At 41.0% G+C, this 14,560-nt stretch overlaps 1 protein-coding gene across 6 annotated transcripts in view; it reads left to right on the top strand.

The window, feature by feature from the left end:
- The first annotated feature begins 404 nt into the window (after positions 1-404).
- Positions 405-14,560, top strand: part of NKTR (natural killer cell triggering receptor) — a 45,371-nt gene continuing 31,215 nt past the window's right edge. For 5 of the 6 annotated variants that reach the window (XM_037383494.1, XM_037383493.1, XM_037383490.1 and 2 more), the window contains exons 1-3: positions 405-452; positions 761-841; positions 9,817-9,891. In XM_037383494.1, the coding sequence (XP_037239391.1) occupies positions 784-841; positions 9,817-9,891 (133 nt within the window). In that variant the 5' untranslated portion in view covers positions 405-452; positions 761-783. Of the gene's footprint in view, positions 453-722; positions 842-9,816; positions 9,892-14,560 lie in introns of those variants that run through there. The other variant, XM_037383489.1, reaches the window with a different exon arrangement.

Below are 14,560 nucleotides of genomic sequence, written 5' to 3'. Positions count from 1 at the left end.
GGTTCCCTCTGCCACAGCAAGGGGCTGGGTGAGTTTCATCCCGGGGCGCCCAGGAGGGAGCGGAGCCGGCCCTGAGGGGGGAGAGCGGCCGGCCCTGAGGGGAAAGAGCCGACCTCGCCGCTTCCCGCCTCGTCCCGTCACAGCGCTGCGTGGGCGGTGAGAAACCGTGACGGAGGCGGGAAGGGGCAAAGCCGCGGTGGAGGGGCGGGGCCGAGGCGGGCGAGGCGGGGCCGCGGCGGGGGAGGCGGGGCCGTGGCGGGGAGGCGGGGCCGCGGCGGGGGAGGCGGGGCCGCGCCGTGCCGCGCCGTGCCGGGGCGGGGCGGTCGGCCGGGCCGTTGAGTCCGGCTGTTAATGGCGTTGGGGGCCGGCGGCGCCTCCTGGCGGGGGGGTGGGGGTGCGGGGGGCTGAGGCGGGCGCGGCGCGACGAGGGAACAAAGCGCCGGAGCTGCCAGGTAAGGCCGCGGCCGCTGCTGCCCCCTGCCCGGGGGAGAGGGCGGGCAGCGCTGACGGGGCTCCCCCCCTTTCCCTACCCCACCCCCCCATACCGGCTGTTTGCGAGAGGAACAGTCTCCTCAGGGTGCTATCCCCCCGCCGGCCTCCTCCGGCAGCGCCGGCCTCCCCCGCCGCCGCGGCCGCCCCGCCGGGACTGAGGGGCCCGGTGCCCGCGGAGTTCCCCGGGCAGCGCCGCGGCGGTGTCATTGCAGCCGGCGGGGCGGGCGGGCCGCGGCCGCTCCTCAGGGCGCTTCTTCTTTGTGTCCAGGTGGCGAGGGGCTGCCCGCCGCCATGGGGGTGCAGGACCGGCCCCAGTGCTTCTTCGAGATCGAAATCAACCGGGAGCCAGGTAAGGCTTGCGGCTCCTGCCCCGGCGTTCGGCTACAGTGCTGGGCTTGGGAGTTGTGGCCGGGTTTTTTTGCTTGGTTGTTTGGGGTTTTTTTACCATGTTTTTACCATAATAACTGACTCGAGCCGTTAGCAATGAGCTGGGCCGTTGATGGGCAGTTTGAGTGAGTTTGTAGTAACTTTTGATGTTTACTGAGGTGCTGGATGCCTTTTTTTTCTCTCTTGCGATTGATTTTTGTTTCCGTACATGAGGAGAGAGGTTCGATGAGCCTAACTTAACACCCTCCTGAAGGTAAAAAGCATTCTGTGTTAGAAGTACTGTCAGGTTACCTGTTATACCATTACAGCCCCACACACTATGGAAAACTGGGGCAAGCCGCGAGGAAACTGGAGAGTTGCTCCTAGAAGTATTTTTAATCCTGCAGTAATTAAAACTGGCAAGGGACCTCAGGAGGTCATCTCGTCTGCATCTTTCCTTCTGCTCAAAAGGAGTCTTGTGAATGTCATGGAGAACTGGCCATAGAATCACAGAATATCTCACCAGGTGGTCTGTTTGAGAAAAATAATAATTAAAATAAATCAATCGCTTAACTCACATTTTTCCCTATGGCAAATGTAATCAGCCATAAGTGGTAGACTGTGAGTTTTAATCCTGGAACAGCTACTTGATTCCCTCTTCTCTTTTACCCACTCTGTAAAAATGGTTTTACAGATTTACTTCCCCATCTTTTTGAACATGAATTTATCGAGGCATATTAGTTGTCTCACATACTCAGTGCTTTATATTGGTACTATTTGTCTCAGAAAAATGAATAAATGTGATGGCTTCATTATGCTTTCACTTTCATTTTCTGCTTCAATGTTTCTCTGAAAGCCTTTGAAATCAGGGTTTATATTTCTGTGTTTTCAAGTTTCAGTTTTTTTTCAAGTTTTCAGTTGCATTCAGATGTAATTTGCCATTTGGCTTCCTTTTTATTTTTTATTTTTATTTTCACCAAAATCTCAAAAGAACGATTCAATTTTAACTTCAGTGACCTGATAGGGCATATCTATAAATTTCTTGCTAGTGTAACTCCTGCTTATTTTAATTAGCAGTGCTTTTTCTGAGTACTTTTATTGAAGAGAAAAATGTTTATGAAAATGCAGTTTTAACACTTTCAGTTGCTTTAAATTCAGATTTACTGTGGAATGAGACTACTAAAACTGTTTTGGGTTGGGGTAGGTTTCCCATTTAGGAGCGATGGCTTGATGAGATTGATTTACAGCAAAGATAATTTGTTCTTCATCTCATTTCCTTTTAATCTTTGTTAGGGTTTTTTTGTTTTGACTCTCCGTCTGAAGAATCTCTCCCTGCGGTGTTTTCTTCTGCTTTTTCTTTACATGCACGTTCTTGATCCCATTTCATAATACCTCTTGTTGCCTGCCTTGTCCCCTCCTTGGCCTTGTGCTGTGCATTACGAGTGAAAGTGGATTACCTTGTTTTCCCTTCCATCTACTTGGGTTTGATGACTGATAGTGGTGTCAGAGAGGAACTGCAGCGTTGGTGTTCTTGATGGTGCAGAGCTTTGGTTATTTGGGGTAGACACAGGGCTTCGGCTCTGTTCGTGGCTGGCTGTGTTTATTTTCTCTTTAACAGGAATTTCACAGCTGTATATCAGATTCAGAGCCCTACTGTTTTTATTGCACCTGACTAATGCTTTGTATTTTTGCAGGAAAACTGGCCAGTTCGTAAAATGGGCCAGTTTGATACTGGGACTTGTGGGTAATCTGGTTATACTACTTTATTCTAGAATAATCTTGTTTATTAATTCACTATGCAACTATGTCTCGGGATTTAAGGTTGTATTAGAAAACCTTAAATGTTGCTCTTTAAGCTGTGAGATGACCTTCAAAAGCTGAATCAAGTGTGAATGATAAAGCAGTGTTTCCAGATGACATGGAGCACTGACTCGGGGAGATATACTTACTCTCCTGCTGATACTAGTGAGATACTAATTTTAACTTTTACACTGCCAGCAGATTTTTAAATTAACGCTTTGCTTATTTTACTTTGATAAATAAGGCTACCTGTGTGATCATTCTTATTAGCTGCAGGGAGAAAGAACTGGGGAAAAGAACAACCCTGCGTGCTGTTGCAAGCCAAGAAATAAAGACATTGCCCCCACCCTGTCTGCACTTGAAAAGCTGAACTAATGTCTCTGCACAAAATGCAGGGAGTAAGAGGGCATGCCTGTCATGGTACTGGGGACATCTCTGCCTGCAGAATACAAAACTGTGTGATTTTTAACATTGTAGAATGCTTGGGAGTCCAAAAATCTTCCCTCATGCAGCTGCCAACTCTTAGATCTCCCCTTACAGACTTTGCTTACCCAATGTTTGTCAAGATACCTGTAGCAGTTAAAAACACGGAGAGCAGCGCACAGACTAGAAGAGAAGGAGCAGCAATAGGTGGTGCGCATGTATGCGAAAGTGGAGGGGACTGCAGAGTCTGAATTAGTTTCTCTCCAGCTAGATCCCTGAGAAAATACAGGAGTGGATATTGTAGCTTAGGTTGTGCTTTCAGAAGCTTTGTTATAGCTTTTGTGTCCATATTTTAGTTACAGAATCTTGGGAAAAAACTTGATGTCTGCTTGTGTTTGCCTCTTGAAGTGGGTCAAACTTCATAGGCATTGTCAGTGGTTTTTGAGTCTAAATATAGGCTGCTTTTAATAAGTTGCCTGTTAAGCATTATTTTTATGAATGCACATTGTGGTTCATCATTTTGCAAGAGTGAATGGAGAATTAATCAGCAATAAGCATTTATTTTGATATTAGCACAGACAGTACCTCTCCCTTCTTTTGGGTCCCCTCACCAATGGATTTGGATGCATACAGCATGCACGTACAAGTAAACTACTTACAGTATTCCAAGAATCTGAGATGGCAGCAGATGCCTATTTAAATAATTCTGTCTTTACTCTGTGATGCAAAATCTGTGTGGAGCTTCAGTCTTTCAGGTACCGTGATAATTAGAACAGATGTCTGACTAGGATGTCACATACGTAATCTGCTGCTGTAGCAGCTCATGTGGCCATCCAAGACTTTTTTTCACACATCTTCCCACCCCTCAGGCTGGTTTATCCATCATAAAGTGTGTTATATTTATTAATTTTTGCTTTGTTTTATTCTTAAATCACAGAAGGATTTTCCTTCTTCTCATCTTTTTTTAAACTTTTTTTCCTTCTGTCTTCTGTTATTGTTTCACCCCTTGCTCACCTTTTCATTCCATTTCAGTTTCCTTCCTTCCTGGGGTATGTCCCTTCCCTTATAAGTCAGTCTGTTCTTTCGTTACCTTTATCCTTCTAGTCACTTTTGCCTAAAATTCGGTGTGTTTTAGGATTGCAGCTGCTGTGAATTTATGTGAAATAAACTGCACTACAAAAGTCACTGTCGTGCTGTGCCTGCATTAGTAGAACCAGGGATGTCTTAACGGGGGTTTTGTTACCCTTCCTGAAAACAGAAACTGTTCTCAACTGGCTTCATATTAACGTTTAGCCCTTTGAAGCCAAAAAGTTGTAGATTGGCAGAAAACAGATCAGCACTTCGACTCTGTCTAGGTACCAACTGGCAATCCAGGCGAGCACGATACAACCAGGAGCCAAGGCGGCATGTGATACAGGGCACCCCTATCAGGGGGTGTGTAAGGGGGGTAAGATACCGATTCAGAGGGAACTGGTTTAATAAAAATTGTGATCTAATCAATCATATAGAATTGTCAGTGCAGAATGAAATACCCCAAAGACTTACCTTGAGGTCTAGAACAAAATGGATTAGTAAATGGAAAACTGAACACATCAGTCTCTTCTGCTAGGAGAAGATGAAGTGTAGTTTCTCACTTGCATATCTCTGTGAAACTGAAGACAGTCAATTTTTATTGTGTGCAGTACTGAAATATGTTTTCTTTTGTGGAGACCACGGAAGATCGGAGTGGGGGGAGCTTCAGGTAGTATTTGTGGAAGACTGGGCTTAGTAGAGACCTGGGGGAAGAAGTTTATGGAGGCTTTGCTTGCAAAGTGTGTAGGGTGGGGTAAGAAAGTATTAACAAAGTGTTAATATGTCAAGACTGTAGATCCCTACCCAGGGGAGCGGAGATACCCATTGCTTTTAACTGATGTTTTAAATAAAACCTGTTCTTTTTCCACGGTAAGCTGCTATTTTTCTGAAAACTGTAGCCACATTTCTACTTTAAAGCACTCTCTTTAAATTTATATGTTTTAGTGTTCACAACTATAGGGATAAATAAATTTATAAAATTAAAATACGGTCATTTTAGCAAGCTGTTATTTAAACTTGTACGCAGATCTTTCTAAGCCTTTGGGCCTTTGGCAGGCATCCTGGTCTAGGTCTGTAAGGGGTATGCATCACTGTCTTTATGGCTGTAATCCCTGCTTTCTCCGGCAACGTATTCCTGTTGCTATACTGGGAAGAGTGTTGCAGTGGCTTCTTATTTGGTTTGCTCTAAGAAATTGGGACAATCAAAACCAATGTATATAAATTTAATTTTGAATAATGACATTTATTTTGGGACTGTCGATTTGAAATTGACACCTTTATGATCTATAACCAAACTGTTTTGCTGCATTGTTATCTTACATGGAAAATACATTCAAGCATATGTGTTTGACTCCCAAGGTTGTTTCTAAAATCTCAGGTTTGTTTCCTTGGAAAAATTCACTGGATAAACATTTGAAATCAATGATCATTTTAACAAACTTTGCTAGCGGGAGCCCATATTACAATACAGCATGGATATTCCTACCCTGAATTTTTACCAGTGAATTTGAATCAAGTACTAGTTCTTACTCAGCTGAAAAATTGATCAGAGGTTCAAAAACAAAACAAAAGAAGAAAAGTTTTCAACTTTCAGTTTGAAAATGGAGTTCTGAAATTGCATTATTTCTGGTCATTATGCCTTCTAGTTTCTCTAATTGGTGTAGCTCATTAGCTACAGATAGCACTTTATGAAATCAAACTTCAAAACATCTTAGACTTTATGCATCACTTCCTGTATGGAATTACCAGTAATGTAAATACTTCTTTCATCACTTGCTTCAATTTCTATCAAAAAATATCTTTAAAAAACAAGTTTAAAGCCTGCTAACAAATAAGAATACTTTAAGTATTGTTTTACAAATAATAGACAGATTTAAGTTATGGTTGGATAATTTACTGTGGTTTTAGCTAGCACAAAACATAACAGTAATGGGCTGTAAAATCTACGCTGTTACAGACAAACGTGTCTTCATCGCTGTGAGCTGGTGAGAATTAGTTTTCTATTGAGAACAGCACTAAATTAAAATTACAGAGATGTCCTGCCTGCCGATGCATTAAAATGAAGAATTTATTTGTTCATATAACTTGTGGTACTGGAAGATTTGCATCTCTAGTTAGGTGAGAGTTTCATTGTTAAAAATACAATCACAGCATGTTTTGCTGCAGGTGAGAAGTGAGGCATCTCTGCAGGCTGGTGTCTTGGCTAAAGCCAACGGAGGAGCCTGGGTAGGTTTCTGAGCAGACTTCACCCACTTGAATAACTCTTCTTAGCAATTTTTTGTTTGTTTGAATTTACTATTCGAGCCTTATAGTTAGTCATCAGATAACCTTTATATCAGGAAAAGGAAGCTGAAGAAAGTGTTGGAAATTTTCTTTATGCAGTGAAAGTGGGTCATTTCAGATGAGGTGTTTAAATCTAAGGAAATTAGTAGCATCTCAAAGGCGTTTTTATCTGTTATGTCAGCATATACCTCAGCTCCAAGTTTAAAATGAGATTTTATTTTTTATTTTTTTAGGGAAGAGGTAAGAGAAAAAATCAAAGGTTCTAAGCATACTTTTTATATAGAATTTTATATTTTTTTATTAACAGCTGTTATTTCATATGTATTTATCTGATCAAGGTTTGAAAATGTGTTTGATCTTTCAGTGGCACATTTAATTGACTGTGTCAGTGGAAAATACCACCTTTCAGTGATAATGGCATTCATGCAGTTTAGGTAAAATACAAATAGTAACCCACCAGATGGATGCACAGTATGTAGTTTGTGTCTTATAAGCACACTGCAACATTTTATATAGCTGGCTGTAACCGGGTAAGCAGTACTTTAGGTTATATGGAGGAGAGACATCTTTATCTTTTAAACTGGATCTGTAGTCTTTTGATGTTGGAGACATGCATTGCAAACAGTTTGTAGGAGTTGAAAGGCATGAGAAGCTAGCGGAGATTATTGACAAAGCACTAGTGAAAGATACTGTTGAAATCATCATACCTCAGTTATTAAGGTCTTTTTCCATGTTCTGCCTTGACATCTTCAAGAACTTCAGATGACTTTCTTCCACCAGAAAACAGAAGTGGTGCTAAAAACTGTGGGGTTTAGATGTAGGACAGGGACTTCCAACCAGGAGGCTTCTCCAATTTATGCGTGACAGCAAAAGTCCCTCCTGGAGCCCATAGGCAGTAACTACTAGTTATTTGGCAGCTGTCACCTTGGTGTAAATCACCAGCTGGTCTGTATTTCTCTACTCTTAGTAGAATGGGTTTAGTGACAACTTTTTCTCTGAAAGATGCTGTGTGTTAGTGCACATAGCAAATGCAAGAGGCTATCTGCAGGTGGCTTTCTAAAGCCCGTAGTTCAGTTCAGCGCTTTTGCAAGTGGAAGAATGGGACTTCTTTCCAGAATTACTGTGCTTATAATGAAAATTGCTGACTCTTTTACTAATCTGTCTCTCTCTTGGGTTCTCTGTAATAGTCTTCAACCCACATAGCTTGTAATGGTTTCTTTGCTTGCAAGTAGCTATGTTTTCATAGTGGTAGTTACACCTGCCACTGTTTAATGCAGGGTCTTTGAATATTCACTATTCCTTCATTCTTTAGAGACTGTCCCTCCCCATTTTCTTTAGATTTTTCTGCTGTAATGATGAATGCTGAGAACATTCTTCCTGCAGTTAATGAAAAGCAGACATATCAACAGCCGAAGGCATCCTGCTTTTTTATCTAAGAGTACAAAATACAGATGGTCTCTCTGTTGTTTTATTTCTCCCCTTTTTGAACAAATAATTCACCTTGTTGTCAATTGTATATGTTTGGACCAAGCCTTAAAATTGAATGCAGCTTCTCAGGAGCCACTCAGAACTTTTCTTAGTGACAAAGTATCGAATAAAATACATTTGAACTTCAGTTTCTATTTTTTTCCTTCTTTAAGGAAAGGAAAAGAGAAGTAATTCCTGGAGTAGTTACTTGTTTAAATTAATTTTGAAGTCTTCCCAGTGTACACCACTAGAGGGTAGTGCTCGTTGACAGATTGTTGGTCTCCTTGTAATGCTGGCCAACAGTATGGCTTTTATGGATTATTTCACAACCTATAGAGATAACAAGTTTTTCTTTGCTAATTATATATTTCTTAAAGATTTCTTGTGTGTTGTTTTTTGGGGTTTTTTTGGGGGGGGGTTGTTGGTGGGTTTTTTTCTTTAATGTTATACATCCCAGTATCTTGGAAAATATAAAAGAAAATGGGGATCAGTTGTAAACTATTTTGTCTTTATATTAAAGGACTCTTCAGCAGTATTTTAATAGTTTTGGAAGGTACATAGCGTGACTGCCACCAACAGCGTGGGGGTTGCTGCACTGAGAGTGAGAACTGAAGAATTGACTCAGTTCAAGTAGTATTTGGTTCATAGTATCTGGCAAGTGGAACATTATCCTGAAATTGCTGGTATTGTCCTGCCTGCCTTTCATCTCCCCTATTTGGTTCATCTATTTTTTAATTATTATTTTTTTAAAATTAAAGGATTTTAGGCCAAGAGTGCCAGTGCATCTCTAATCCTTAATACAGTATGGAGCTAAGTCAGCTGGACTTTTTAGGTAATGATCACAGGGAAAACTGTGGAAATATAATTGCTAACGTATTTGTATAAGCAGTGTTGTCCCAAACCTGGGTTCCTGGCCCGGTGTCAGGAGCCCACCCGCACACAGAGCCGAGATGGATGCTAGGCGGTAGTTGCACACAGCTAGCGCACCAGTTAACAAACACGTGGTAAAACATTTTATATATTTTGAGCAACCGTTATCATCAATTCTTTTACAATCACGTTTAGTGATTCCTATGCGCTTTGGTTCTTGTGAGCCTCGGCTCCATTTAAAGGTACAGTGCTCTCTCTTTTCACTGCGCATGTTCTGTGGGGAGGGGGCTTTGTTTGGAAGGGGCTTTCTCTACCCGAGGGTGGATCTTTTAACATGCTAATTAGGATAGTTCACACACAGTTCAAGTAGATTTCTGTTTGGCCTTATTAACCATTTGGTTCTCCTTGAGCTTATCTTGTTTTTTCCTAGCTCGACATATTTATGGTGTCATACTATTCCTTCTGCCAAGGCCATGTCTTGTTAACTGTTCCTAGGGGTTGATTAACATCCTTCTTAATTTTTTTATTTTCTTTTAAAGAAAGAGTTTTAAATTCTCTTGACCTCTTGTTTTTCATTATAGATATTTACATATTTCTTTAAAGGAAATAGTTCTTGCATCAATAGTACTTGTAGGGGGCAGTGAATTACTCCAGTTCTTTGAGGGCCTGTATTTGTGGCAAATCTTTTTTCTTTTTTTTTTTTTTTTTTCCCAAGACAGAAATGAATTGACATTGTAAACTGTTTTAGTAAATCAGTTTGGCCTTCCAGGTTCAAATCAAAATGGAATCATTAGGCTTTTTCATGAATTAGATGTAATTGTACTACTTGATGTGCATTTCTTTACAAATATGGTATTGTTCTTTCCTGACACTTGTTTTAATATATGCATATGTGAAATGTTTTCTTATTCTGCTTGATACAGTAAATTTTTTTTTCTCAGAAAATAATATTTTCAAAACATGCTGATTTACTTATATGCAGTTTTTCTTATATCATTATAAAGAGTTATAAAATGTTTGGGTTTTTTTTTTTTTATGTTGTAGTTGGCCGAATTATGTTTCAGCTCTTCTCAGACATATGTCCGAAGACTTGCAAAAACTTCCTTTGCTTGTGCTCAGGTAAGTTGCATGATTATATTTAAGATTTTTAATGTTTCTTACAATTATTATTTGTTGATGCAAGTATAAACCACAGCATAATAATAGTGCTGATCATTTATTTTTTTTTTCCTGGTAAAAACAGAGCTGTGACTTGTAAGCCCCAAGAACATTTGAATAATGCATAGCAGGAAATAGTGTAGTATTCTATAACTGTGACTGAGCTAGAGTAGTGGAGATAATACATGATTACAGAATGCAAAACTGAAAGTATGGAACAATTTTTTTTATTTTTTTTTGTCCCTAATATAGGGCTCCTTTAGGTAGAAGTACTTGACAAAGCTGAGACTGTGCTGGGATTATTGATCACTTAAGTTACACCAATGTGATAAAGGCAAGCAATTCTTTAGGATTTTTCAGGAGAGACATTAAGTGTTAATGTCACTGCACAGTGTATGGGTGAGGTATAATTTGGGACACTACATACAACTTTGAATATATATAAATTGTATCTTATATAAAATGATAATTATATATAATGCAATTTTGAGTGCATTTCAGGTTCATAGAAGTGCTACACAGGGATCAGAGGACAGGAGCATCTTTAAAAATGAGAGTTCTCAGATTTAAGTTAAATGAGGGACTAAAAGGGAATAAGATGGTCCCTTAGAGATCCTGCGATTGTTTAGTGGGAGAGAGGGGAGATCTGTGGAGTGAAAGGGACAGCATTATCAAAAGAATGTCTGGTTATAATGTAGCACCCTCTAACCCCTTGGTTTTTAAGCAGGACAACTTTTTACAAAAGTTTTCTGATGATTGGAAGAGTAAGTGTAGTAAGGGTTTGGTGGGGTTTTTTGGTCTGCAGTGTTCCTCAGGGATTTTTCAGCTGAAAAAGTTGAAGATTAATCTTGATTAGGTTATTAGAGAAATTGGTGTTATTTATGCAAAGAATGCATTCTGTGTCTCTTGGTGATCTCCTGGTATTTTATACCTGAATGCTCAGCAGCTTGCAATATACCTTGAATTAACTGCACCAGTGAGTCCTCTACCTTGTATATGAAGTAACTCTTTTCCAAGTAATGAAAACGTTCCAGCAAGACTTTCCAGACAGCATTTAAAAATCTGGCTTTAGTGAACAGCTTTTAGCTAACTGGTTATGTTAAACAAATTTGATATCCTTATGTATTAACTTCTTAAAATGCATCTTGTTAGAGCTCAAATCCCAGAATGTGATGTGTTCTGGAATAATCTCTGTGAAAATTTAAAGAGCTTTATAATACTATAAACTTGTGAAAGGTACAGTATGGGGTTTTTGTTGGGTTTTTTTTGAGGTCTGTGTTCTGATGCCCCCTCTTTTGATTCTACTTTCTGATTTCATTTATCACTTATGCTTACTAAAGAGATTCCTAAGGGCAGACTGAGAATAGGAAAGAATGATACAACTATCAGGAAAATGGGAACTCGTTTGAAGCTTACCTTAATCGGAATAGATTATAAAAGATAAGAAATAACATGCAGTAGCAGACTGAATAGCATCATGTCTGAGCCTCATGTTCTGTAGCTCTGAAGGATTGCTGAAAACCTTACAGGAGCCTTGCTAGAAAAATGTGAGGTGGAGACAAAGGAGGGAAAAGGTGCTGGAGATGAGGAATGAAACAAACAAGCAGAAAAAAAGAACAGCTTAAAAAAAAAAAAAGTCTGACTTCTTTGTATTTCATCCCTGTTTGAATTCTGTTCTATAGTTGGCTATACAGGTTTCATTGATGTCTTCAGCTGGAACCTGTCTGTAATTGGAAGGATATTTGAAAGTAAGCACAAACTTAGGGGGTCTGTTTTTGAGGCCAGACCCACAAACTTAAAAGCTACCTGAAACATTTTTCTTGCAAATTGTGTTTGTTACTGTGTACTCATTGGATAGAACAGTGATTTGACAGATATCTTTAAAAATTTGCTAATAAACCCATGATAATTGAATTCTGTGGGGGGAGAGAAAACATACAGAAGAACCTGATGTAGTTTCTCTTGGTGAATATAATGTTTAAGAGAATTAAGTTATGCTCCTTTCTTTTGCTGCCAGAAGCCGTCTCTTTTCTGCCTTGGTAGTTCTCAAACTTGGACTCCAGGTGGCTGCGCTTGGAGGCTAGAGTTGCGTGGCTAACATTAATTCTTTTCTTATTTGCACTAATCACATCTGTGTTACTTTTCAGTACACCTGAGGTGTTGGGGTTTTTTCCTTATCAACTGTTCTGCCTTTCTGCTTCTGCTTGACAAGTTCTTCCAGTGCACTTGTTATTGCTAGTTTACCTGCATTATGCATGCAATTTTCTCTGCCCTCCTGCCTTGTGCTGTTAGAACCTCAACTTGCGTCAGCATCTAAATGAATAATCTACACAAGGATGCAGTCTCCTGCATGGTACCACAGATGACAACTGTGGCCAGGAGTGGCAGGCCAGGCTTAGGGTCATCCACACTCTTCACAGTAGGATCCAGCAGTTCTCTGGTAGGTGCTTTCCCCCTGTCCCCATGGACCGATGTAGGATTCTGGTTGGGCTACTGCTTCTGTGTTTGCCTAGATTGTTAGAGGACCTACAAAGCCTGTCTTCAGAAGAGCAGCAGTTCTGTGATGAGAGATGAAGCTATACTGGCATTGATCTCTGGCAACCAGAACTGAGATGTGAAGGGTTGCTTTAAATATTTAGAGTTCTGAGCTACTATACCATCTTCAGAGACTGAATAACTCATTTGCTTCCAGAGGTTGGGCTCCTCTGACTCCTGCCACCTTTCACAGCAAGATCCATTGGTAGAACCTGAGTCATTATAGAAGTGTGAGTTCCTATCAGGTATATCTTTTGTCTTCATCTTTTGGTCTTTGCAAGGAATCTTTGAATCACTGGAGATTTACTCAATGCAGCATCACTTTCTGGTGCTGACACCTTCTCGTAGCTGTATGCGAGGTTTGCGCTCATCTAAGAGATGTATAGCTGTGTAGTAGACAGGGCATGCTATGCCATTCTGGACTATATAGTCTGGGTAATGGATTATCTTAGCAGCAGACTGTAGGTATTGTATACTTCTGTACTACATAAATTCAGGATTTGGTGTGCTAGACCAATCTGGCATGTTCTTTTTCCTTAGATATGTATGGGTAACCATCAGCATTGTAGCTGATAAAGGCATCCCAGCTGCAGAGTACCATGTGTCCTGACTGATGCTGGGAGTTTTGGACTGTGCATTTCTGTTGTGTCATTGTGAAGAGTGGTTTCACCTGTCTCAAGGCAAGGTGGTACACCCTGAGAGAAAGACCGGAGTCCAGTGTTTGAAACACTGTGACCACTGTCATGTCTGCTGCTCCCTCTGCAAGCTCTGTGAGGCAAGCCAGGATGTTTTTGTCAGAAACAGATGGAGGAGGACAGGGTGATTCTGGCTGCCTTCCTGCAGCCTGACATTGTTGTCAGAAATAGACCTGGCTACTGTGAAAGTACGCTGTCTGCCTTGACAGCAAGAGGCTCTTTGCAGTTAAACTAAAACATCTGGTCTTGCAAACTGGCATTTGCAGGTCCTTCAGTCAGTCCACCTATTGAATAAGCACAAGCCCATCTGCTCCTTGCTGTTTTGTCAGGAGATTCCTTTCTCATAATCTCTGAGACCACTATTGGGCACCTAAGTGAAAATACCTCAGATGGGGTTGGCAGCGCAGGGTCTTAATCGAACATGAGAGCAAAGCTTACCAGCCAAAGGGAAAGGGCACTCTGATAACGGCCCTTGTGTTTGTGCCTTCCTCAGCTAAATGGGTTATCCCTGGCAAGCACTATGTCAGTTCTCCACCATCCCATTCCCAAGTAATTTGCAGCATATGGAAAGGACAGCTTAGGCAGGAAGAGTGCAAATACATGAGGCTCAAAGACTTTTTTTCCTTTTTTTTTCAGACAAAATTCAAGCACACTTAGGACAAAAAGAATAAGGCTAGTATTTGGCCATAAACAAAAAAGAAGCCCAGCATATGGGCTTTGTACTGGCTGTTGCAGAAAAATGTCAGAGCTTAGGGAAGGCCTGCAGCTCTAACCAGTGAAACAACTGGTCTCTGTCTTTTGCCTGACTGGGAGTTCAAGGACTGGTTTTGCAAATCAGAATGACATAGTACAGCTTGTGCAGCCACTTAGCCATCTGCCATTGGGCTAGCAGCTTCAGTGCATTGTCTGAAGTTCTGTGGCTTATGGGGGAATGAGTAGTGGAGCTATGTGATTTTGCCCACAGTTATATTATGCATGAAAGGAAGGGAACATTACAGGTGGGGCTATTTATTATGATAGGTACTATGCTGTCTTGGCGATACCATAAAGGAGAGTAAAAAAAGGGACTGCAACTTCTGACCATAGTCTAAAGCTCACCACTCACTTCAACGTATCAGCTCAATGATGTGGTCAAGTACAATGCAGAATCCCATTCTGTAAGGGGATTATCCATAACCTGAGGGATGTGCTGAAACATGACCAAAAATGTAGGCAGGTACTTCTTGGTATTGATTGGTATGGGGTTTCCATTGCTGTAGCAGAGGGGTACATGTTTGGGGGGGAAATGAAGTGTAATGAATAGCTTTGCATAATGTCCTGGGTTTGGCTGGGGTAGAGTTAATTTTCTTCTCAGTAGCTGGTACAGTGCTGTGTTTTGGGTTTAGTATGAGAATAATATT

The sequence above is a fragment of the Falco rusticolus genome, chromosome 4 (genome assembly GCF_015220075.1).
Source record: "Falco rusticolus isolate bFalRus1 chromosome 4, bFalRus1.pri, whole genome shotgun sequence".
Classification (NCBI taxonomy): domain Eukaryota; kingdom Metazoa; phylum Chordata; class Aves; order Falconiformes; family Falconidae; genus Falco; species Falco rusticolus.
This window is presented reverse-complemented; position numbering and strand designations above follow the sequence as displayed.